The sequence below is a fragment of the Meles meles genome, chromosome 5 (genome assembly GCF_922984935.1).
Source record: "Meles meles chromosome 5, mMelMel3.1 paternal haplotype, whole genome shotgun sequence".
NCBI classification, from domain to species: domain Eukaryota; kingdom Metazoa; phylum Chordata; class Mammalia; order Carnivora; family Mustelidae; genus Meles; species Meles meles.
This window is the reverse complement of record NC_060070.1, coordinates 10,433,175-10,456,374: the sequence shown is the minus strand read 5'-3', so window position 1 is coordinate 10,456,374 and position 23,200 is coordinate 10,433,175. Positions and strand designations below refer to the sequence as shown.

General features: G+C 43.3%; 1 protein-coding gene across 1 annotated transcript in view; it reads right to left on the bottom strand.

Annotated features, from left to right (window-relative positions):
- Positions 1-10,760, bottom strand: part of TMEM242 (transmembrane protein 242) — a 28,415-nt gene extending 17,655 nt beyond the window's left edge. The window contains exons 1-3 of the mRNA XM_046004936.1: positions 10,618-10,760; positions 9,932-10,032; positions 4,632-4,769 (exon numbers count right to left, since the gene is read on the bottom strand). Coding sequence (XP_045860892.1) covers positions 4,632-4,769; positions 9,932-10,032; positions 10,618-10,705 — 327 coding nt within the window. The 5' untranslated portion in view covers positions 10,706-10,760. The remainder of the gene's footprint in view (positions 1-4,631; positions 4,770-9,931; positions 10,033-10,617) is intronic.
- Positions 10,761-23,200: the final 12,440 nt, after the last annotated feature.

Sequence of the window (23,200 nt, the reverse complement as noted above, 5' to 3'; positions counted from 1 at the left end):
AGCTAAACTAAAAATTTCCTTTATTTACAAGTTAATTTTTGAATTTAAGTCTCTGGACGATTTAATGTTTTTCACAATAACTAAAATGTTTTCATTCATGGTTTTATTACTATTGAGATTTTAGCTCCTCTGAGGGCAACGACTATAAATTATCTGTGAATTCTAACTACACCAGGTATCATGACTATATTAACCACAAGGCACAGTAAATGTTAGCAGTGGTGATTCCGACTGGTACTGAGACAGCCTCACGTCCAACAAATGTTGGAAGAGAAGAGAAGAGTCCAGGCAAAAAAAGCCCTAGATTTCCCAGTCATATCAATCAGGAATTATTTATACATCCAACATTTTTCCTTCTAAGGGGAGGGGAAAAAAAAAGGCAAAATAATCTAATCGTAATTATGCTCAATCTTTTCAGAAATTCTTTCAAATATCAATACTTAATATAAATAAGAAAAGGTACAAAAGTGAAGTCTTTGTGCTTGAGTCACAGGTGAATAATTTTAAGTGGCATGGTGTTTTTTGGTTAAGTTTTTTTATTTATTTGCGAGAGTGTGAGCAAGACAGAGGAAAAGAGAAAGAGAGAGAGAGAGAGAGAGAATGCACAAGCCGTGGGGAGGGGATGAAGGAGAGGGAGAAGCAGGCTCCTGGCTGAACAGGGAGCCCAACATGGGGCTCCATCCCAGGACCCTGGGATCATGACCTGAGCTGAAGCAGGCAGTTCACCGACTGAGCCACCCAGGCTCCCTGGCTGCTTCTTTTGATAACTGGGCAATTACTAGTTGATATCTCGAGACATCCTTATTTACTCACTGACAAGCATTTATTTCAACTACTCTAAACCTAAAATACATGCCCTAATAAAAAGAATCTAATCATACTGCCACAGGGTGAACCTGGCCTGAACATGGCAGTCTCCCAGGATCCTTTGGGATCATTTGGGATCACTGGGTGCATTAGGAGACCACAGCCCCACAGTAAATGTTCATTGTTTCAACAATTAAGTTACTGTTATAAAATTAATGCTGCCTCAATCATAATTGGATGATAAAATGCCGTAATTCAAAGTAATGGATGAATCTATACTGAGCAATGAGGCCTTGCCTGCTGGCCCACAATGCTGTTCAGCAGGCCAGAACTGGTGAGTCTGAGGCTGAATCTGGACTGGCTCGGACATGGAGGGAGGGAGGTTCCCACCTTAAATCCTGGACGCACGTACTGGCTTCAATCCGCTAACAAGACAGTCTCCACTAGCTCTCCTTTTGTTAGAATCTCTAATTAAATGATAACACTATTGGGTAAAATATAAATTTATATCTGATGTATTATACATTTTCTATGTGAAATAAATTCCATAATAACTACAAATAAACTAAGTGTAAATCCAAAATATTTCTAAGAAACTGAAGAGCTTAGCTTGAAGCATTTCAGCATGCCCTGGTTTAGGCCAGCAGCTGTAGCTGAGAATTAAAATAAGGAATGTGCACTGCTCTCCTTTAGCCAGTAGATGGCACCCTTCTTTTTTTTGAACTGGGTCTATAACGCTTTAATAGGATTCAAGGTTGCTACCATCATTTATTTGACAAAGGGACTGATTCTGATTTACCTAATTTACCCAGAATAATCATACCAATTATTTATTGAGTGCATAGATCTGGACCATTTCTGTCCAGCATTTTCTAAGATTTATTTTCTTTTGTTATGGAAAGATAACATTTCTCAGGAGTCGGGGCAATCTCACAATTATCCTCCAAATTTTCTGAGAACTGAAATGTAGTACTGCTCTCCCCAAGACGCAGAGTGGGTCATATAATAAGAATTTGCTTAGAGAGTCTTAAAACCGAAGGCTTCCATTGTAATGGTCTACTGGGGAGCCCTGTCTTGGCTCAGGGTAGGCCCACAAATGTCTTCTGAATGAACAAATTCATAAACGCTACTGCTTTTAAAAGGTGTGCCCTTGAAAAACTATCAGTGGTTCATTTTTCTGTGAGACTTCTCAGATACGGATAGCAATCTGATATTCCTAACGACCTATAGGTCGGGGGACAGTACGTTCGTATTCTCACGTTTTAAAGACATGAAGATATAAAAAGATTCCAAGTGTCCTTGTATTCAGCAATGCCAATCAGAAAACAATTTTTCTTGCCCAGCCATTTTCTTTAGGCCATAATCCTCCTACAGGTGCCATGAAACAAAGAAGTTCACATTCTAGACGCTAGAATAGCACCAGAGAGCCCATAAAGCCCAAGTTCTTGAGCATATAACTTAATCTAAATACCTTAACTTTGTTGGCCTATGAAAGTTTGGATGGATTCATTATGACTCTTCTCCTTCAAAGGTTATTTATATTTTAAAATATCTTAAAACTTTACTATTCAGTTTATGACCCACATTACTAAGTTCTGGAAACATCCCCTAACAATTCCATCAAGTCACTTGAAAGTGCTAACAGACCATCATTTTTATAGAAACTACAAGCTTAATAACCTCACTATTAAGTATCTCATGCCCTCAAGTGTATTTCACACATGGTCAAAGAAGTTCTGTGAACTTCGAAGCAGCTGTGCTTCATTTCTAGGATAAATTAATAAAAATAAAATCCAGCACTATTTTTTTAAATGGCAGTATTACTGTTAAAGTAATACGTCTTGAAGGAACATACAGAAAAGTGAAGGAAAAAATTCACTCCCACACCCGTAACTCATCCACACGTTTCCACTGCACATATTTCCCCCCAGTTTTTCCACTTGTTTTCAAGTAACTGCTCTCGTATTATATACACAAATGAATCCTGCTTTACCATTATACCCTAAGCATTTTTCTACTGCAGATGAAGGCTAAAAGGAGGCCTTCTCTTTTATGAGGAAAGAATGGCCCAGTCCTATACCTAACTGACATTAATTAGAAAGCCGGGAGATGAGGCCCACATTGAAGATACCCAGGAAAACTAGTGAAGTTATCAAGAATGTGTGGATCACATCACAATTAAAACCAAATTTACTCCTTCCCCCTCACTCTGGCCCCTTTCAACTACTCCTCTATTTTCCTATCTTAGCTAGGGGAGGTAACATCGGAAAAAAATACTAGGTTTTAAAGACTATCAGAGCTGGATCCAAATCTTGACTCCGTCAGTTATAAGCTGTGTGATCTTGGACAAGTGACTTAACCTCTCTGAGTCCCAATTTCCTCATTTATAAAATGGGGGATATTACTATCTGCTTCATAGTAACTGTAAAGATTAAATAACCCGCTATGTCTAAAATGTCTGGTACAACGCCTGCAATGGAAGGAGAGACTTTATACTGGTCAAAAGCAAAACTGAGGTTAACAACAAAAATCATCCCAAATCTTCAGTCATGGGTTTTCTAACTTTTCCATGTAAACACAACTTTATTGTTATAAACAATTACTAGCCAGCAAAGTTACTTTAAAAATAAAGGTTAGTCAGACTAAAAGAAAAGCAAAATCTGTCTGTCCATCAGTATACTTTGAGTAAAAAGTACAATAATGCCTACGTTCAGTTATGCTGAAACCAAATGGGAAAACTTCGGTAATGCCTATAATAATAATATTACTTAGCACTCCCCCTCCTTTGAAACTTCTCCGCCTTTACGGAATCGCTCCCGTCGGCATACTCACATGCTGTCAATTCTCCCAACTTAAAACAAAAGACAAAAACGCCTCTCTTGATCTCAGTCCCCCCTTCCAGCTATGACCCCATCTCTTTCTTTACCTGTAAAGCAGAATTTGAGACGTGCCTATACAGACAATCTCTCTTCTCCATTCTTTTGGGCCCACTCCACCCAGGCTTTTCCCACCACGGACCGCTACACCGCTGACTTGGTGAACTGCTGAGTCACCTTACACGATTTCACCCCACTATACACCTTCTTCACCTGGCGTCCAAGTCACTGTTCTCCCGGTTCTCCTGGGTTTTCTCCTTTGCTAATTTCCTCCGTATTTCCCAACCTCTAAACCTTGGGAGTGCCCAGAGCTCTTTCCTCGGACCTCTTTTCTCTCTACGTTCAATGCCTTGGTGAGCTCATCTGGTCTCCTGGCTTTGACCACTATCCACATACTGAAGCCTCTCAAATTTACATCTTGACCTTGTACCTCTCCTCTGAACTCCAAACTTCTATATCTAACTGCTTGCTTGACTCTCCACTTCGCTATCTAACAGATTACTTCAAACTCACAGGCCCCAGATGGAGCTTCTGACATTATCCCTGAACATCTGCTCCTCTCCCACTGTCCCAATCCATCTTCCAGCTGCTCAGGCCAAAAGCCTTGGAGATCCCTGACTTCATTTTTTCTCTCACCTCTCACACTCGACGTGAAACAAGTCTTCGTTGACTCTACCTTCAAAATATATCCAGAACCTTCTCTTCAACTCCCTTGCCGCCACCTATTCCAAACCACCGTCATTTCCCACTTGTCACACACCGCCTGGTCCACAGAACTTCCTACCAGTCGTTTAAAAAAAGCCAATCATTCCCAGTATGGAGCTCTTTAGCCTGGGGTATAAGTTACGCGCGTGCGCGCACACACACACTTCTTGGAAATCAGGCAAAGTTAGTCACAGAAAGTAGAATAAACATTCAGACAGCAATTACAGGACTGTAGATACTTACACTGTGAACTCCTAAAGCTTTCCAGACTGCGAAGCTGATCACACCAACCCCACACCACGCATAAAGTGAGCCCCAGCCCAGGGCTCGCAAGGCAAGGCAAGACCCGCTCTCTGGTAAGGCGGCTGTGGCCACACTTCCCTGCAATGGAGAAGGAAAGGAAGAAGCATCAGTTCGGAAAGTGTAATTATTTCGGGAATGTTTGACGCTCACGACTCTCTGAATGTCACCGTAATTTTGCGATGCCAGACCAACCCAAGTTCAAAAAGCAGCTTTGTTACTTAATAACTGCAAGACTTAGGTCACGGCTTCTCTGACTGACAGATATTTGAGTAGGCAGGGCATTGCCAGGAGCTGCGGCTGGGTACTAGAGAGAAAAAGGCAAATAGAATAACTTCTTTCTGACTAAAAATTTTAGTCACTGGTGCGGGGGTGCGGGGGGGGGGGAAGGACACAGACACATAAAAGTTAACCATGATCTAAATGGAATGTGCAACGAGAGAACTATACCCAGGGCACCACGGTCCCAGAGGAGGATACATTAGCTACTGCCGCCAATAGAGGAAGCTTTAAGGAGGGGTTCCTCAGAGAGGTGAAGTAATCGAAGTCACTGCAAAGACTTTTAAATGTGTACGCAAAATGCGGGGCACACAGTAGAAAGCCAGCTGTGGCAGCTAGTCATGAGAAACTAGGAAATAAACCATGACTCTCCTTTTGGGTTTCAAGGCATCTTCTTAAGGTAAAAATCTATAACCATAACTGAACAACTTTCAGCCTATCAGCATACGAACTTGACAGAGAAGACCAGGAATGCGAAGCATGCTTCATTAGCATATAACCATCCCATCACTGAAAGCACTGGTTACTGATTATTTTTTTCCAAAACTTTTGTTCTTTTTGCCTATTAATTATCCCAGAAAAGCCCTACAACATTCTGTCAAGTTCTAAGTTCTGTTCATTGGCATCTTCATTAAAATGCCATCAAACTGATCAGCTAATGTAGTAAGATAGCAAATTTGTAATGTTTGGTCTTCCTTCTGGAAACAAATTTCCATTTACTTGGGGGGGAAAAGCCTTTCTTTTTAAGAACAATTTTCCTTATATCGCTCAACCCACTGAATGATAAAGGTTTGTATCACGTGTTGTGATATGAATGTTATTGGTGGCACACAGAAACGCTGGGCTTACCTGTATCTTCAGGTCTCACACCGTGCCCTGACCCAGAAGACACTCAGTATTTGCTGACTTAACACTTGTTTGTAATATACCTGAGACCCAACCAGATTTTCAAGAGATGTTTCTTTATTTTCTGTGATCAAAACAACACTCTCTTCTCCCCTTCTCATGTTGCTGTAATTTCAGACCCGTTCACTAGACACCACAGATCTCACATAAATTCACTAACTTCTAAATGGCCTGAATTTTCATCCAGAAGCAACACCATTAACCGAATATTATTAAAAGAGGGTCAATTTAAGTGCCTAAATTTTATTTTAGAAGCTTAAGTTTAAAATTCCTTATTTCCTTGGGAAGGACAGAAATCATGTATTATGTATGTGCATGTGTTTTTAAAAGCCACCTTAGCTTACCTCTTCCTCTGTCTATTCAGTGAAGGACAAAGAAAAATCAATGTTCGTTCGTTCAACATTTACTACTCCCTTTCCACTAGTGTGAGACTCAGCTAAGACACCGCAGTTAAGACTTTAAAGAAATGATGATCATCTTCCTGAAAGAATAGCAGTGCAGAGAGTCCCCAACTAAAGCTGGTCATTTTTAAAGTCCTGAGTTGTAATCTGAGTCTGTATTATAATGAATGCTTCGACTTCAGGCTAGTGGACAGAAGTCTATTTAAGTAAAAAATTGCTAAAAATAGTATAATTTCCTCACCAAGAATAATCAAAGATGGAAAGACTGCCATGGTGAGCCAGTTGTTTAATCCGTGCATGCCTCAGTTTAATGGGGACAACCTAGTAACAGTGTCTCATGGGGCTGTGACGGGGGTTCAAGGAGCAGCAGCAGCCAGCACGTGGTAAGCATATTCAAATGCTGGATATTATCTTCACTACTAATGTCAGGGAAAACTGCCAGGCAGCGACTCGGAAATACACTGCCTAAGTGGGATTCTTAAACCGGCGCTTGCTAAGTGTAAATGCATTACCTGCTCCAGAACCTCCGAGCCTCTCAGACACGGCCTGGATCAATGGTAATGCTCTAATTCAGATGCTCCCCCAGAGGAGAGGCAGAACTTTACACAACATATTTAACCAGGCAGAACAGTGGTTCTCAAACTTTCCGGTCTCGGAAATGGATCCCAAAGACTTCCGATTATGTGGATTATACTTATGAATATTTAATATATTAAAAATTAAAACTAATAAATTCTTAAGTTTTAAGTATTAATTTAAATTTTTAATTTAATTTTAATTTTAAGTATTCATTTAGAAGTATTCATTTAAGTATTCATTTAAACATCAACCCAATATAGATGAATAGAAACCTATTCTTATGAAAACAACTGCCTTACAAAACAAAAGAATTTAGTGCCAAGAAGCAATGTTTTACGTTTTGATTAATCTTCTAAATGTTTGGCTTAATAAAGGACAGATGAATTTTCATAAATGCTTCTGTATTCAATCTGTTGCAATATGTTTTTTGATGGAAGAATCTGAATAAAATCCAGCCTTCCAGAGATCTGTGGTTGGAAAGGGACAAATATTTTAATAGCCTCCCTTCTCTGACACTCCACTGAAACTTCCCAAATAGCTGCATGTACTCTGGAACCGAAGTCAGACCGACGATTTCAGACCGATGATTTTTTTGCACTTTGTTACATTAAAATCCATTCGTCTCTTTTGTATATTGAATGGGCCTTTTATTCATGCCTTAGGATCATTCAGAAAATACTGATTTACCAAGTTATGTAGATCTTTCCGAGGCTGCATGTATTAAATATTTAAAATTTCATATTATTAATATTACCAGCAATCTCATCAGGAAAGCCTTACATATCGAGCACCTATCAAGCTCCCAATGGCAGACTCAAGTTTCCTAAGATCTAATTTTCCCTTGCAAGCTTCAATTTTTTTCATTGCCAACAAATACCGTCAAGCGCTTGCTTGAGATGACAGGCTCATTTTGTTCATTTTGAAGATAACATCTGCCAAATACCCACTTCTGAATAACTGTAGTTTGTCAGTTGCTCTTTCAAATACAATATGATATTACATGAAAAAAAGCAGCGGGTTCAGCATGCAACTTAATCATACAATTGCTTTTCCTAGAGAAAAGCGTCTCTGGTACAGATCAGAAGGGCTTTATGATACTTCCCATTTCTTCACGTGAAATAGTAATCAAGTGTTAAGATTTAATAAAATCAACACTTTTACTGCTATAACAAGGACATTCTTATGCAACGAGGTGCTTTTTTTTTTTGAAACTACAGAGGCATGTAACAGAGAACACAATGACTGCTAGTACAGTTTGGTGCCACTGCCTTGATTACACTAAGGTACCAGCAGTTTTACCCCCGCAAATGCCTTAGGATTACTATGAAAATAGTTTTGACTTTACAGACCCTCAAAAGAGTCTCAAGGATCCTAGGGTTCTGTGGACCACAGCTTGACAGCTACCATGTTTGACAGGGCATGTGTGATGATCAAATCTTAGAACCACAAAATAGAATACCAAGTTGTAATTGTGGGTATGTAGTTCTTTTCCCTAAGAATCCAGAGCTTTCATGAGATTCTCAGAAAGGTCTGTGACCCAAAGGTTAACTGGTAATTTTGGCTTAGAAATCTACGCAAATTGTACTGTTAAAACGTCGCTATCGGTTAGGCCTTACTGATTCCTTCTACAAGATGTATTTCTGCACCGAAAATATTCTGTAATACAGGGGGAAAATGACCACAGTTTCATCACAGTGATTTCGGTAGTTCCATTTAAGCCTCAAGTATGCAGATGGGGACCAAAAGCACCTTAAATGTGGTCTTTTTCCTTTACGGTATTTACAATGCTTAAGTATGATATCCAATTATTAAAAATGTAAGTGGAGAGGGAACTTGACTGGTTTATGATTTTTCACATAACACTGTTCTTCCAAGCAAACATCAAATTATAATTATATAGTTAATTGTGTCGATATTTAGTATCTGTCTCTTGCACCAGATGCTAGCTTCCTGAAAGGCAGATGTTTTGTTCATTCTTCTATCTCCTGTACCTAGCTAGCACAGTCCCTGACACATAAAAGATCCCAAGTTAACATGTGAAGCAATGAAATGATGGATAAATAAATCATACGGGACGAAGAGGGCAGAGACAGGACACATGCAAACAAGTAATGACAAGTCAATGAGAAGAAAAATCCTCACCCAATGGGGTATGACCACATGAGTGATTACTTAGTTCTGCTCACAGAGTAAGAATTTTCTGCCTTAAGTAGCTTATGGTCATTTAACCCAAACTGATTGAGCCCTTATGTGTCAGGCACTTTTCTGGGGAGCGGGGCTGCAGCAGCACAAAGCATGTGTGATCTCTGGGCTCAAGGAGCTGACCCATGTTTTTCATCAATGGTAAAATGCACTTCACTTCAACAACTGAACATTTTTGAAACAGAAATGCCTCTGGTGGGGCGCCTGGCTGGCTCAGTCAGTAGAGTATGGGACTCCTGATCTTGGGATCATTCAAGCCCCAGGCCGGGTGTAAAGCTTAAATAAATAAGTAAATAGAAATGCTGCTGGGAATCAGTATTGTGTCAAGAATTTAACTGGCATCATTTTTTTTCTCAGGGGTGTATACAATACTGGGCCTCTTACAACTGATAGGGAATTACCCCGATTTAGACTTAGTCATGTTGTGAACAGGAAATGTACTGGATAGCTTTCCAAGTCTTGTTCTGCTAAAATTTAAGAAAAAGAAAGCACATAACTAAATACTTTTCTTTTTAAATAAAGATTTCATTTATGTATTGAGAGAGAGAGAGTGCACAGAGTTCGGAGGAGGAGAAGCAGGCTCTCCACTGGGAAGAGAGCCCCACATGGGGTTTGATCCCAGGACTCCAAGATCATGACCCCAGTTGAAGGCAGACACTTAACCAACTGAACCACTCAGGTCTCCCTAAATACTTCTTTCTTTCTAAATGAAAATAAAGACGATTGGTTAATTTGTACACTTCCTGAATCTATGTATATAGGTTTACTTCTTAATATGAAAGGCCACCAACATTTTCTTTACTTCTCCCATGCGAAACAGCTGCCAATTATCTGTAAACAATAACAATGCTATGAATGGATTTCCGTGTCACAAACCTTATTGAACCATTCAGGGCTTTTCTTTTTAGCCAATGATAATGTTGTAACAAATCCCGCTAGCATTCCGGCTGCAGCCACAGTACCAAGGAAAACTCCACCTGCCAAGAGTTTTGGGGGTAGGGCGTGGAGGGCGAGGAAGAGAGAAAGAGAAAAAAAAAAACACCTTAAGAAAATATACCCAAGTAAGTTCAGACACTATTTCAATTACATTTTAAGTCACTTTGAAATCTGAGAACGAAAGCTAGTCAGCTCTGGCCAAAGGTAAACGATAGGGGTGCGAAACCTGCGTGACCTCACGACCTCTGGTTCCTGAGATCATTCTGCGGGGTCGTTTCCAAGTGCTGGGAACTGGCCCAGGGTCCCTTTCCCTCTTCCCAGGGACGGTTTGGGAGTTTCTCCCGGGGAGGAAGCCGAGCTAGTGGAAGGTAGGGCAAGGGACGGGAGAAACTGCAGAGGGGATGGGGAAAATGCAGCACACAGGACACCTCACGGGACCAGCCCCCCCAGCCCAGGGGAGTCTCCACCCTGCACCCCGCACGACCCCTGACCGGCCGATCCCCACCGGCTAAACTCAGGGGCAACCCAAGGTTAGGTCTCCCAGGGCGGGGTGTGTGTGGGAATGGCGGCTCCAGCGCAGGCCCGGGAAGAGCTCGCCCCGACACCAGCACCTCACCACACCACACCTTTCACCAGGAAAAGCCGATCGTCTGTGGAACCCGGAGCCTCGAGACCTGAGGACTGCGGCCCACGTTCAGCACCTGCTGGCTCCATGTTTATAAGACTCCACCGCTGGGTCCGACGCCAACTGGGTTCGGGGGGAAGCGAGAGCGAAGCGGAGGAGAAAGGTTCCGCTACCACCTCTCCCTGTGCGTTCTGAATACCGGTCCGGGGACCGGCCGCTGATCCCAAGCTCTCTCTGCTCGCCTCCCTACCCGCGAGGAAGGCGTGGTGGCTGCACGTGGTGTCCCCACCCTAACCCCGGGGTGGGGGCGGAGGGGCGCGGTGGTGTCCTCCCAGGCCGCCTCCAGATTGAGCCATTACCCGAAAGCTGCACTTGAACTTGACGGCGTCTTATCTGCAGCAGTGCTCGGCTCTGACTCTGGGAGGCAGTGAGCGGTCGCAGATGGCGCCGCGAGCCCAGGGCCGGCGGGTTCGAGACCCCGGAGCTCCGTCTCCCGGATCAGCCTTCCGTTCCACTCGGATTTAACCAGCGCTCATATTTCACGATTCTAAAAAGCAGGTCTACGTCTTCTCTTTGTACTTTTCCGGGAAATTTCGTAGCAGGGCTCACGTGAGGTGTAAGGGACAGGTTTTATCCCTGGAAGAGAGCCAGCCCGACAGCTCCGCTGCGATCACCGCCGTCCCCGTGCTTTGATGGATGGACCTACCGGGAGGGGCGGGCGGCGGTCCTGCAGAACTGGCGTGAGACAAGCCAGCGGGGACAGCTGAGGACCACCCCGAGGGCTCGCTAACGGGGACGTCAAGGTCGCACCAGAGCCCTTCTTGTGGGGAGACGCTGGTGCTGGCGGCCCCCAGATGCGCCCGGGCTTCGGTCTGGGAGGCTGATCTGCAACGGTTGTGGATTCTATAAATGGTCACCGAGAGGAAGAGGAAGAGAAAAGAAAAAGATTTTCTTTTCAGCCTCTCAAACACCAACGCATGACATCATCTTTTAAAATGAGACAATCTGTCATTTGTTCATTCTGAACACTCACAAAGGCCATGAACTTTTTCAGGATGGGGATGGAGATTTTAATTCAATTTTAGATTCTCTGGCTCTCAACTCCTTACCTGGTCACACATAATAAATTCTGGATGAATGAGTAATTGAATGCATTAGTTAATTGCAATTAGTAGCTCAAATCTGGGCTCAGGTCCTAAGTCACTTCTCTGTTAGGTGAACTTGGCTGAGTTATTTAGGCTCTTTGCCTCAGTTTCCTCATGTATAAAAGAAACTGACATTACCTGCCTTAGAAGTTCCTGTGAGAATTAAAGGAAGCAATAAAAACAAAGACGTTAGCATAGTGCCTGGCACAGATACTCAATACATGTTAGCTCTAGCTATCATACCTTTCTTTTTTTTTTAAGATTTTATTTATTTATTTGACAGAGAGAGATCACAAGTAGATAGAGAGGCAGGCAGAGAGAGAGAGGGAAGCAGGCTCCCTGCTGAGCAGAGAGCCTGATGCAGGACTTGATCCCAGGACCCCAAGATCATGACCTGAGCCAAAGGCAGCGGCTTAACCCACTGAGCCACCCAGGCGCCCCGCTATCATATCTTTCAATTCCAGTAGCTGTTTTACAGCACTGCCTATGGAAATTTTTAAATTATAGATGTCCAGGGCCTACGGCTGAAGATGATTGCTCTGAAGGTCCATGCAGGGCAGTTTAAAAGCTCCACTGGGGGCTCTCTCTACCTCTCTAAAAAAAAAAAAAAATAAATTAAATTAAATTAAAATAAATAAATTATTTTTAAAAATTAGGAAATTAGGGGTGCCTGGGTGGTTCAGTCAGTTAAAGGTCTGACTCTTGATTTCTGCTCAGGTCATGATTTCATGGTCCTGAGATTGTGCCCCACCCAGTGCAGAACCTGCTTAGGATTCTCCCTCTCCCTCAGACCCTCCCCCCCAAAATAAAAAATATTTTTTAAAAAAGCCCACAGGGTTTCAGATGATCAGTCAGGTTGAGAACTATTGCTCTGTTGGTGCCTTGGAAATACAAGGCCAGAGTCTGAAAGGCCTCTTTAAACTGGTAAATGCTGGGCTCGCTTGTTGAAGGTCTTAAGGACTCATTCTTTCTCCTTTCCCTCATACAAAAAGGTGATCCCAGCAGCTAACATTTATTGAGTGCTTTCTAGATGTCTGGCTTTGTGCTAAGTGCTTCAAATATGTTATCTCATTTAATTTTCTTCATAAACTCAGACCAATTAACTTGCTCAACTCACACAGCTGTTAAAAAGCCGAGCCAGGATATAAAAGCAGCTCTATTTTTAAAAGCAACAAAAACAAAAAGAAATAAGTGCGACTACCACAGGCCAAAAGCTTCTGCACGGTGGAGACACCATTAGCAAAATGAAAAGACAACCTATTGCACGGGAGTGAATATTTGCAAATCATGTACCTGACATGAGCTAATACCCAATATATAAGGAACTCATACAACTCAAAGGCAAAAAGAAAAAAAATCACATGGGCAGAGGATCTGAATAGCCATCAGGGAAATACAAATCAAAACCACAGTAAGAATCATTTGACACCTGTTAGAATGGCCCATATTAAAAAGACAAGTGATAACGAGTGTCACTGAGGATGTGGAGAGAAGAGAACCCTTCCGCACTGTTGGTGGGAATGTAGACTGATGCGACTACAATGAAAAACAGTACAGATGCTCCTCAAAAAATTAAAAATAGACCGGGCACCTGGGTGGCTCAGTGGGTTAAGCCGCTGCCTTCGGCTGAGGTCATGATCTCAGGTCCTGGGATCGAGTCCTGCATCGGGCTCTCTGCTCAGCAGGGAGCCTGCTTCCTTCTCTCTCTCTCTCTGCCTGCCTCTCTATCTACCTGTGATCTCTCTCTGTCAAGTAAATAAATAAAATCTTTAAAAAAAAATTAAAAATAGACCTACCATATGATCTAGCAATTCCACTCTGAATATTTATCTGAAGAAAGTGACAACACTATCTTGGAAAGCTGTACCCACGTTCATTGTAGCGTTATATACAATAGCCAAGGTGTGGAAACCACCTAAATGTCTATCAGTGGATGAATGGATAAAGAAATCACGGTATACATATTTAATGGAATACTCAGCCATAAAACGAATAAAACCTTGCCATTTGCAACAACATGGATGAGCCTCGAGGGCATTATGTTAAGTGAAATAAGTCACACAAAGACAGACAAATACCGTGTGGCCTCTCCTGTGTGTGCAATCTAAAAGAACAAACAAACAAAATAAAAATGAAAACAAGAACAAGCAAACAAAAAATAAGACCATAGATACAGAGAACAGACAGGTGGTTGCCAGAGGCAAGGAAGGGGTAGAGGGTAGGAGAAATGGGTGAAGGGGGGGTCAAAAGTAAGTAGAAAACAAACAAACAAACAAACAAACAAATAAAAGCAATTCTGTCCAAGTCCTTGTCCACTACCCAGTGGTCCCTAAGCTGGAGCTTGATAACTGGAATCCCCCCGAAGGGCCTCACCCCCCAGAGTTTTTGATTCAGTGGGTCTGTGTGGGGCCTGAAAACTTTCATGTCTAACGAGGTCACAAGGGGTGCTGCTGGTTAGAGAGATCCTCTCTCTGCTTTACTCTTATAGTTTAAACCTCTTAAAGCCACACTGTCCACTTCAGCACTTGGAATTCTCTTCTCCCAAGACCGCTCAGAGAGGACATGTCCAGGCTACTTAGTTTCCCGTCTTTGCTGTCCCCCGCCCCCCGCCAAACCACAGACTTTTTTTTTTTAAGAATTACATTACTATTTACTGTAAGGAACAGAAGAGAGAGAACTCATGTTTAAATTTAGGGACGTTACAGCACCCTGTCGTCTAGAGCCTGTTTTCATTCTGAGGCAATATTGGCCATCACTGCTGGACCCCTTTCTGCTTCTGTTCCAAGGGCTGCTGCTCACAAACGTCTAATTGCCCAAAGCAGAGGACAGCGTTCCTCCTTCCTACCCCTAAGTTCAGTTTCCCAGGATACAGAAGGTAAAGAGGCAATGAAAGCAAACCCATGGGTAATCTTGGCCGTGGTGAGAAATTTGCACTTCTAGGATCCTTGTCAGACACACGCCTTGAGAGGAGAGACTGGGAGCCCCTTGGACAAGGCGACCTTATTGTGTGGGGAGCTCCCAACCCCATTCCTCACTGGCCCTAGGCTCCTGTCCTTTGCTCTGTTCCAGATTCCGGAAGATGGTGATTCCAAGGCCTGGGAAGCCTGCATGAAACCAGGATGGGGAGTCCCTGGCCTTGAGATTAGAACCACAGTCCAGGCATCCCCAATGAGGACACTTAAAGAAAATGCATTTTAAAGACAATGTTAACCAAGATCTCCTATTTCTGCGGTTCACACAGTTAGGGACTTTGGGTGCCATCGAATTACCTGGCCTGCCCTCAGGACGCTCCAATCCTACCTAGACTGGGTTCTACAAGAAGGAGTGATGCGATCTCCAAACAGGTGATTCGCAGATACTTGGAACACAGTGTCTCTACAAGACAGCTCTGCTGGTTCTGAAGCAGCGAGCTGGGGCATGTGCTGAGCATGCGCCCTGTGGCCAGAAACATACAGAAGTTTGGTGCTCCGTGCGATGGGAGCAGGACTGGCGTTTCAATGCAAGCATGATTCCCTTTTAGGAAAATGTAATAGAAATGTCTTGCAAGCAAAGAGGCTGCTGGGAAAGCAAGCACATCTGAGACCGACTCTGTTGCTATTTTGGTGTTTGTTTTAGTCAGCTGAAAGTCCATACCATCTATGCATCCGACCACATTCTTATTCCAAACCTTTGGGCCCCTGTAGATTCTATTTCAAGTTTTGATGGCGAGAAAACCTGTTAGCATTTTGGTTTCCCAGAACGTGGGTACCCTCGCTCTCTAGTTCCAAACACTGACCGGCTTTTTTCCCCATCTATTTTTAAAACATTTCTTTTGGAGCTTCAGTTTCTCCCTGTTTAAATATGAGGGTGAATTCTTTTTTAAAAACTGATAAATGTCACATATTGGTCATTCTTCTCACCGCTGCTTGATATAAGATAGTTGTCAAAAATAGAGCTCAGAGATCTTTAAAAGCTGTTGCCTAATTAAATCTGTACCTAGGAAAACAGATCTGTTGGGCTTTATGTGGAATTCTTAACAAAGGTTACTTTGAGGGAAGGGGGGGAGGTGAAGCTTTCTAATCATATTTCATCTCTCTGTCCTAATAAGCAAAATGCTGGCCAAAGCAACAGTTTTACATATTTCTATAATGTTTCCCAAAAAATTTACCAAGAAACTTATATTACCTTTATGAAAGGGGGAAAACAAGGAAGAAAAACAATAAAAATACTTTAAAAATGTATCACGTCATTTAAAGAGATTTTTTTTTTCCTGTGTAAGTAGAAATATTATGTAGGTTTCCAGAGTAACTCACCAAACTCTTTAGCAGGTATCCAGTGACGACACTTGGATAGTGAGGAAGTAAGACTGAGAAGCGTATGTCCCCTGGAGAGACTTTGGGCTGGTGGAGAGCCCTTGCCAAGTGTATATCCCCGGGCTTGATGTTATCAGAGTCTCTTGAATTCTTCCCAGTCTCTGCTCCAGACTCCCAGAGTTATAGCTGCCTTGAAGTGCACTACAGTCAATACCATGCAGCAGAAGTGCTAAGAATGGTAATAATTCCTGCAGTGAGCTGAAACTTGACTTTCAAAGGTTGCATCTCATTACTCACTTCCGGCATCTCATTACTTATCTCTTAGAATAGTATATCTAACTGCCCCAGGTTGAATAATAGAAGTCTGTCTTCATCACAGTAAATGGAAGTTGCCATCACCGGTATCCTCCTCTCAATTGGTCTTTATGGTAGAGAGTGTCTTTCCTATCTCCTTCTATGCTCGCAGCTGGATTGTTACTGTTAATGAGAGACCAGAAATCTCTTTGAAAGCTGTTCTGTTTCACGAGCCGCAGATATTTCCTTATAAAAGAGCGATGCGTATAATTTCCTCTAACGACAGTCCTTGATCTTGTGAGGATCAAATATGCTCACATGTGTTCAAGCATTTTGTAAATTGTCAAGTTTTCTGGCAATAAAAGGCATTCTTAATTTTAGTCCCATGTGTGTCCCAGTCAGAGAAAAACCCTTTAACACTGCCAAAAGTGAAATATATTTCCATCTATGCATTTCATTTTGCCAGTATTTCATACACAGGCACACACGTTTCATTAATGCTTATTGTATTTTTTTGTGAATTATTCTCTCCTAATGGATTAAAGTTATTAAACTGCAAAGTGACTAAAAACAGGTTCTATGACGTGTGTGATGAGGAGTGATAAATTACTTTTTGACCAAATACTGTGGCTAGATTGATTTTAATTCTCATTCATTGAGAGGTTGAACTGAATACTTGTCACGGTCTCAGGGGCTGGGTTTACTCTGGTGAAGGAAAGAGGCATAGCCCTTGGCTCATTGGGAGCTTAGAGTTCCAGGATCCTCCATTTTCTAATTTACTGGCAATTTCATCAAAGCGTCTTTCCATTTCCGCCTTCAGGGAAGGTGGAACTTCATTTCCTAACTTCATGTCTTCTATTTTCTGCCTTAACAAGTTCAATATGGACTAAAGCAACATTTTTATTTCCTGCTTGAGACCCCTGAGGTGCTTCAGGTCAATTGTTGTTGCATAACGTGGGTCTAGAACACGTAGGAGATTGTGCTGCGTCTGTGCTGAGCCTGGATGGTCCAGGTCTTGGAACTTAGAGGGAAGGGGCTGTTTCCCAGAATTAGGCTCCGCAACTGGAGCCCCACAAATGATTCAGAGGCAAGTAGGCTTGTCCTGGGGGACAAAGCCCATGCTTATGGGGTCCTGGCAAGGGAGGGCTGCAGTCCTGGTGGTCTGGTTGTGAGATAAAGTAGGCTGTCAAAGCAATTAACATGATGTTCCAGAATTCAGGGCAGAGGAGGGAGTTCAGAACTTCAGGGGCGAAGGCCAGTGTCATCAAGAGACTTGCCCATGGATAAGAGCATCCTGACCTTCCACAGAACCCACGACCTAGAGGTTGTAACTCCTAAATGCAAAGGCACAGCCCAGGCAAAGTGAAGAGCCTGTGACCAGGATCCCAGCTGTGACAGAGTCAGTGGGCTTTTGGTGCTGAGTCAGCGAGGAGAGTTGAGAGGTCCGCAATCCATAAACAGAGTCCGTGAAGTCAGGTCAAGGTGAAGGCTGGGTCTCTAGGTGGGCCTAGAAGTAGGTCTAGAGGTCGAGGACTGGAGGAGAGGGAGGGAAGAAGACAGGGCCCCTGCCTTTGGTTATGTGATGTGTTCACATGCACACGGGCCTCCAACCCAGAGGACAGGGGCTGGAAACCAGCCTGTGTTCTGCTCACAAGCCCGGTACTGTGGTGCAGGTCACCCACTGCGTCTGGAAAGGGCTGCCTTTTCTGGTTCACAAAATGGTACCGCCTGGGCCAGTATTGGATTGGCAAACATGATGTTCGGAGGCTAGGAGCCAATTTAAAAAATATCCCAACTAATGGTAGTCTACCTTGTATTAAGACAGAAAAAGAAATATGAGAAAGATTTCAAAGTATCCAGGGCTGGAATATCAGAAAGAACTGTGTGGCCCTAAAATGCATAGAGATTCAACGTGCCTCTGGAATTTGGAGAATAAGTCAGAAAAATGTCGCTTCTGAAGAGCGCTAGCATGCTTCAACTCCTTGAATTTACTTTTAAAGAATACATCTGTGGCCTTTGAACAATTTTTTTTTTTTGTAAAAAAATTGTGACTCAGCGACTGTTCTCTCTGTGTTACAAAAGCAGTATCTACAGCTACTTCTCACTGGACAGTATACTTTCATTTTAGTAATGTATTTTACTGAGATTTGACCCCTTTGATTTATTCTTGCATATAAAAATAATAACCTCTTAAAACGTGATTATATAGTGTGATAAAATATTTCACAATATAGTAAATTACATGCCACTGAAAAGATGATGTCTTTTTTAGGTCAAATGTACCAGGACCCAATACCCTTTTTAAAAACATTCATTTTAATGTTTATTTAATGTTTAATAAAACATTATTTAATGTTTAATAAAGCATTTGATGGATTCATTGTGGAATGCACTATAAATAAATGCAACCCCCAAATTCCAGAGAATGAAAATGTGCTAGGGGATACATCAAAGCTATGACCAAGGTAGAAAGATAGAAAGAGCCTAGACAGGTTGTCTGGAAGCCAGCCCTGCCGGTAACGGGGCATCATTGTCTCTGGATCTCTTAATATGGGCTTCATTTGCCTTCTCCATAAAAGGGAGGACTGCATACATCAGCACTCTTCAGCACAGTTCAGCACTAAGAAAGTAGCTTTGGTAGCATGCCAGTTCCAGAAGGCTGTTAGGTATTACCTGAGGAAAAAATGTTTTGTCATCAAATAAGTTTGGCAAACAAAATATAACAGGTTTCTTTGCTTTGGGGCTTCTCAGAGTCCTCCAGAGGACATAGCAGCGATTCTCTAACTAATTTGGCCAAAGAAGTCTCTGTTGAGGAATATCTTTTGTACCTTAAGACTATAGTTTGAGAAAGGCTGACCTAGTTGGTCACTAGGATTGTTTCTACTCCCCCCAAATTCTGATTCTAGCTCAGTTTGGAGAAACGAGGTTATTCTGTTTAGAGCGTAGAAAGCAACTCCTCGCCTTCCTCTTGCAGCTCAAGGGCAGATCTAAAATTTAATGTCTCCACTCTGCAGCTCATCTGAACCCTCTGGGTGGTCGGAAGAGTGAAGACCAGATTTCACAGCGGGGACGAAGCTCCCATTCTACTCAAGCCAGAAATAATGCCTCACTTTCCCATGTCAAATTTAAAGCTGTTCTTCACATTCTAAGAGAGAAGAAAGAGAGAGCTGTGTGTGTGTGGTTGGGGGGGCGGTTTGGGGAAGCCAACATGGTCATGAAGAATCTTCTTCATTCCAGTCAATTAGGAAGAAAAATGCAGCCCCCAAAGCATATTTCTGAATTGGTATAGTGGAGAAACCAAAAATACACTGACTTACAGTAGAATTAGATTTACTATTTCAAGCCCTGCTATATATTTATCCTTATTTGGTTGCTTTTCTCAGAGTTGCATGACTTTATGGAAATGGGAGTGACCTTTTGAAGTCACAGAGCAGATCATCTTGCGTCCAGGAAGGATTTCACTCAAATGCTCCTCATGGCAGATCCCGCAGGGGGTCTCCTCTTGAATTCTGATCCTAGAGCAACCGGTCGGCTGAGGCCAACGTGATTTCTCTTAAAGGAGCTCATCGTGCTGGGGTCCTGGGAGCCGCTGGTCCTGGAAGACTTCAGTCTGCCCGTCACATCCTCAAGCTTCTCAGAACACTAGCTCTAGGCAGTTCCATTTGCGGGAGTTCCTGTGTTCCATATCACATGGTTCAGTGGTGCTGGCCAAAGCCAAGGGGACCAGGATCACCATTAGACCCAAAGACAGTCTTCTGGGGACCAGCCACTTGCCCAGGAGGAGCCCCTTACTGCCGGCTTCACCCAATCTGTAGCACATGTCTCAGCTTCTCTCTCTCTTTCTCTGTCTCAACTCTGCTTCTCCGTCCTTGTCCCGAAGCGGTCCTCTGTGGTGTCCTCCTCAGCCCTCTCTGCTCTGGCTGCCACACAGTCCCTAGAGGGGTCTTTCACGGTGTGGGTGCTACCTCTTATGCCTCTTTGCCCAAAATGGAAAAAACGCACCCTCTCTCCCAGAAAATTGTCCCCCATGAGTAAACCACTGAAAACTTGCCCACCCGGCACCACACGCTTCCTGCTCACACACCGTCTGGAAGCCAAGGCCCTCATGGTTGCCAGGAGCTGAGCAGCTGGCTATACCTCCCATTTTTCTTTTTCTTTTCTTTTCTTTTTTTAAGATTTATTTATTTATTTTAAAGAGGGAAAGAGAGAACAAGAGTGTGGTGAGGGAGAGAAGCAGACTCCCCCCGCCGCCCCCCCCCCGCCCCCCCCCCGCCCCCCCCCGCCCCCCCGCCCCCCCCCCGCTCCCCCCGCCCCCCCCCCCCCCCCCCCCCCCCGCCCCGAGCCTGGAGCAGGACACAGGACTCCATCTCACGGCCCTGAGATCACAACCTGAGCTGTAACCAAAAAGTGGACACTTAACTGACTGCAGCACCCATTTTTACTTGTGATGAATTCTTTTTTTTTTTTTTTTTAAGACTTTATTTATTTATTTGACGGGCAGAGATCACAAGTAGGCAGAGAGGCAGGCAGAGAGAGAGGAGGAAGCAGGCTCCCCGTGGAGCAGAGAGCCCGATGCCGGTCTGGATCCCAGGACCCTGGGATCATGACCTGAGCCGAGGGCAGAGGCTTTAACCCACTGAGCCACGCAGGTATCCCTACTTGTGGTGAATTCTGATGCTCCCTCCCCTAGCCCAGCCTGTCATGCAGGTCACTCCAGGGGCCATACCCTAGTCTAGTTCGGGGCTTCTCCCCATCTGCCCTGCTCCCCTGCAGCACTGTGCCGGTAAGCAACCAGGTCAACCAGAACTCTGGGCACTATTGTGCTCGTATTTCAGAAGACTTTTGACAAAAATCCCTCATTAAAATCCAGTAACTTTATTACTAAGGTTGGTTGTTTTTCAAGTTGGCTGAGCACCTTGTACCCAGAGTCTTAATTTACATACCACTTGGAAGGAAACCCCCGAGGCCATGCTGCAGGCTTTTCAACATTTGTAAGCAACTTGAGCCTAGACCCTGGAAGGAATGACTATTACATTTTACAGATGGCACAAAACAGGAAGCTTTAATTATTGAATGAGTGAGATGAAAGAGAAATGTCTTAAGATGGCTTAGGCAGACTCCACAAAAGTCGGACTTTAACAGACTTTAATGAAGACAAATCAAATTTGCAGAAAATAACCAAGTGCAGGGTGGGGGAAATTTGGCCTGGAGTGCTTCCTGTGAAAAAGACATGGACCATTTAGTTGGCCTGTGTGAGGACTGGCCGTTCAGCATCCTCGGAGAGCAGGGAAGATGTAGGGGACAGTGACTAGGAGACAGGAAGAACTTCTCAAACTCAACACCCAGAAAACAAATCATCAAGTCAAAAAATGGGCAGAAGACATGAACAGATACTTCTCTAAAGAAGACATATAGGGGCACCTGGGTGACTCAGTGGGTTAAAGCCTCTGCCTTCGGCTCAGGTCCTGGTCCCGGGGTCCTGGGATCGAGCCCCATATTGGGCTCTCTGCTCGGCAGGGAGCCAGCTTCCCCCTCTCTCTCCGCCTGCCTCTCTGCCTGCTTGGATCTCTGTCTGTCAAATAAATAAATACATAAATAAATAGATAAAAAGAAGACATATAAATGGCCAACAGACACATGAAAAAACACTCAACATCATTAACCATGGCAGAAATTCAAATCAAAATCATAGTGAGATACCACCTTACACCGGCTTAGAATGGCAAAAATTGACAAGGCAGGAAACAACATGTGTTGGAGAGGATGTGGAGAAACTGCATTCACACTGTTGGTGGGAATGCAAGTCGGTACAGCCACTTTGGAAAACAGTGTGGAGATTCCTTAAGAAATTAAAAATAGGGTGCCTAGGTGGCTCAGTGGGTTAAGTCGCTGCCTTCGGCTCGGGTCATGATCTTGGGGTCCTGGGATCGAGTCCCGCATCAGGCTCTCTGCTCAGCAGGTAGCCTGCTTCCCTCTCTCTCTCTCTCTGCCTGCCTCTCTATCTACTTGTGATCTCTCTCTGTCAAATAAATAAAATCTTAAAAAAAAAGAGAAATAAAAAATAGAGCTATCCTATGACCTTGCAATTGCACTACTGGGTATTTACCCCAAAGATACAGATGTAGGGAAAAGATGAGCCATCTGTACCCCAATGTTCATAGCAGCAATATCCATAATAGCCAACCTGTGGCAAGAGCCAAGATGCCCTTCGACAGACGAATGGATAAAGAAGATGTGGTCCATATATACAATGGAATAGTATGCAGCCATCAGAAAGGATGAATACCCACCATTTGCATCGACAACTGGAGTGGACTATGCTAAGGAAATAAGTCAAGCAGAGAAAGACAATTATCATATAATTTCACTTATATGTGGAACATAAAGAATAGCATGGAGGACATTAAGAGAAGGAAGGGAAAAATGAAGGGGGGGAATCAGAGTGGGAAACAAATCATGAGAGACTATGGTCTCTGGGAAACAAACTGAGGGTTTCAGAGGGGAGGGGACGTGGTTGGGGGGATTGGTGAGCCTGGTGATGGGTATTAAGGAGGGCACGGATTGCTTGGAGCTCTGGGTGTTTCACGCAATCAATGAATCATGGAACACTACATCAAAAACTAATGATGTACTGTATGGTGACTAACGTAACATAAAAATAATAATTACAAAAGAAAATCTTAACCATGTTGTCTCAGAAAAAAGAGCTGAGGGTAAGTGCTAGAGAAAGAGGAAGAGTCTCTCAGGAACCATGAGGGAAAGAAAGACTAGGTAGATTTTGTTTCAAATAAAAACATTTTAAAAATTTGAAATGTCCCCCGAATGGAATGAGGAACTTGAATTATATTGTTTT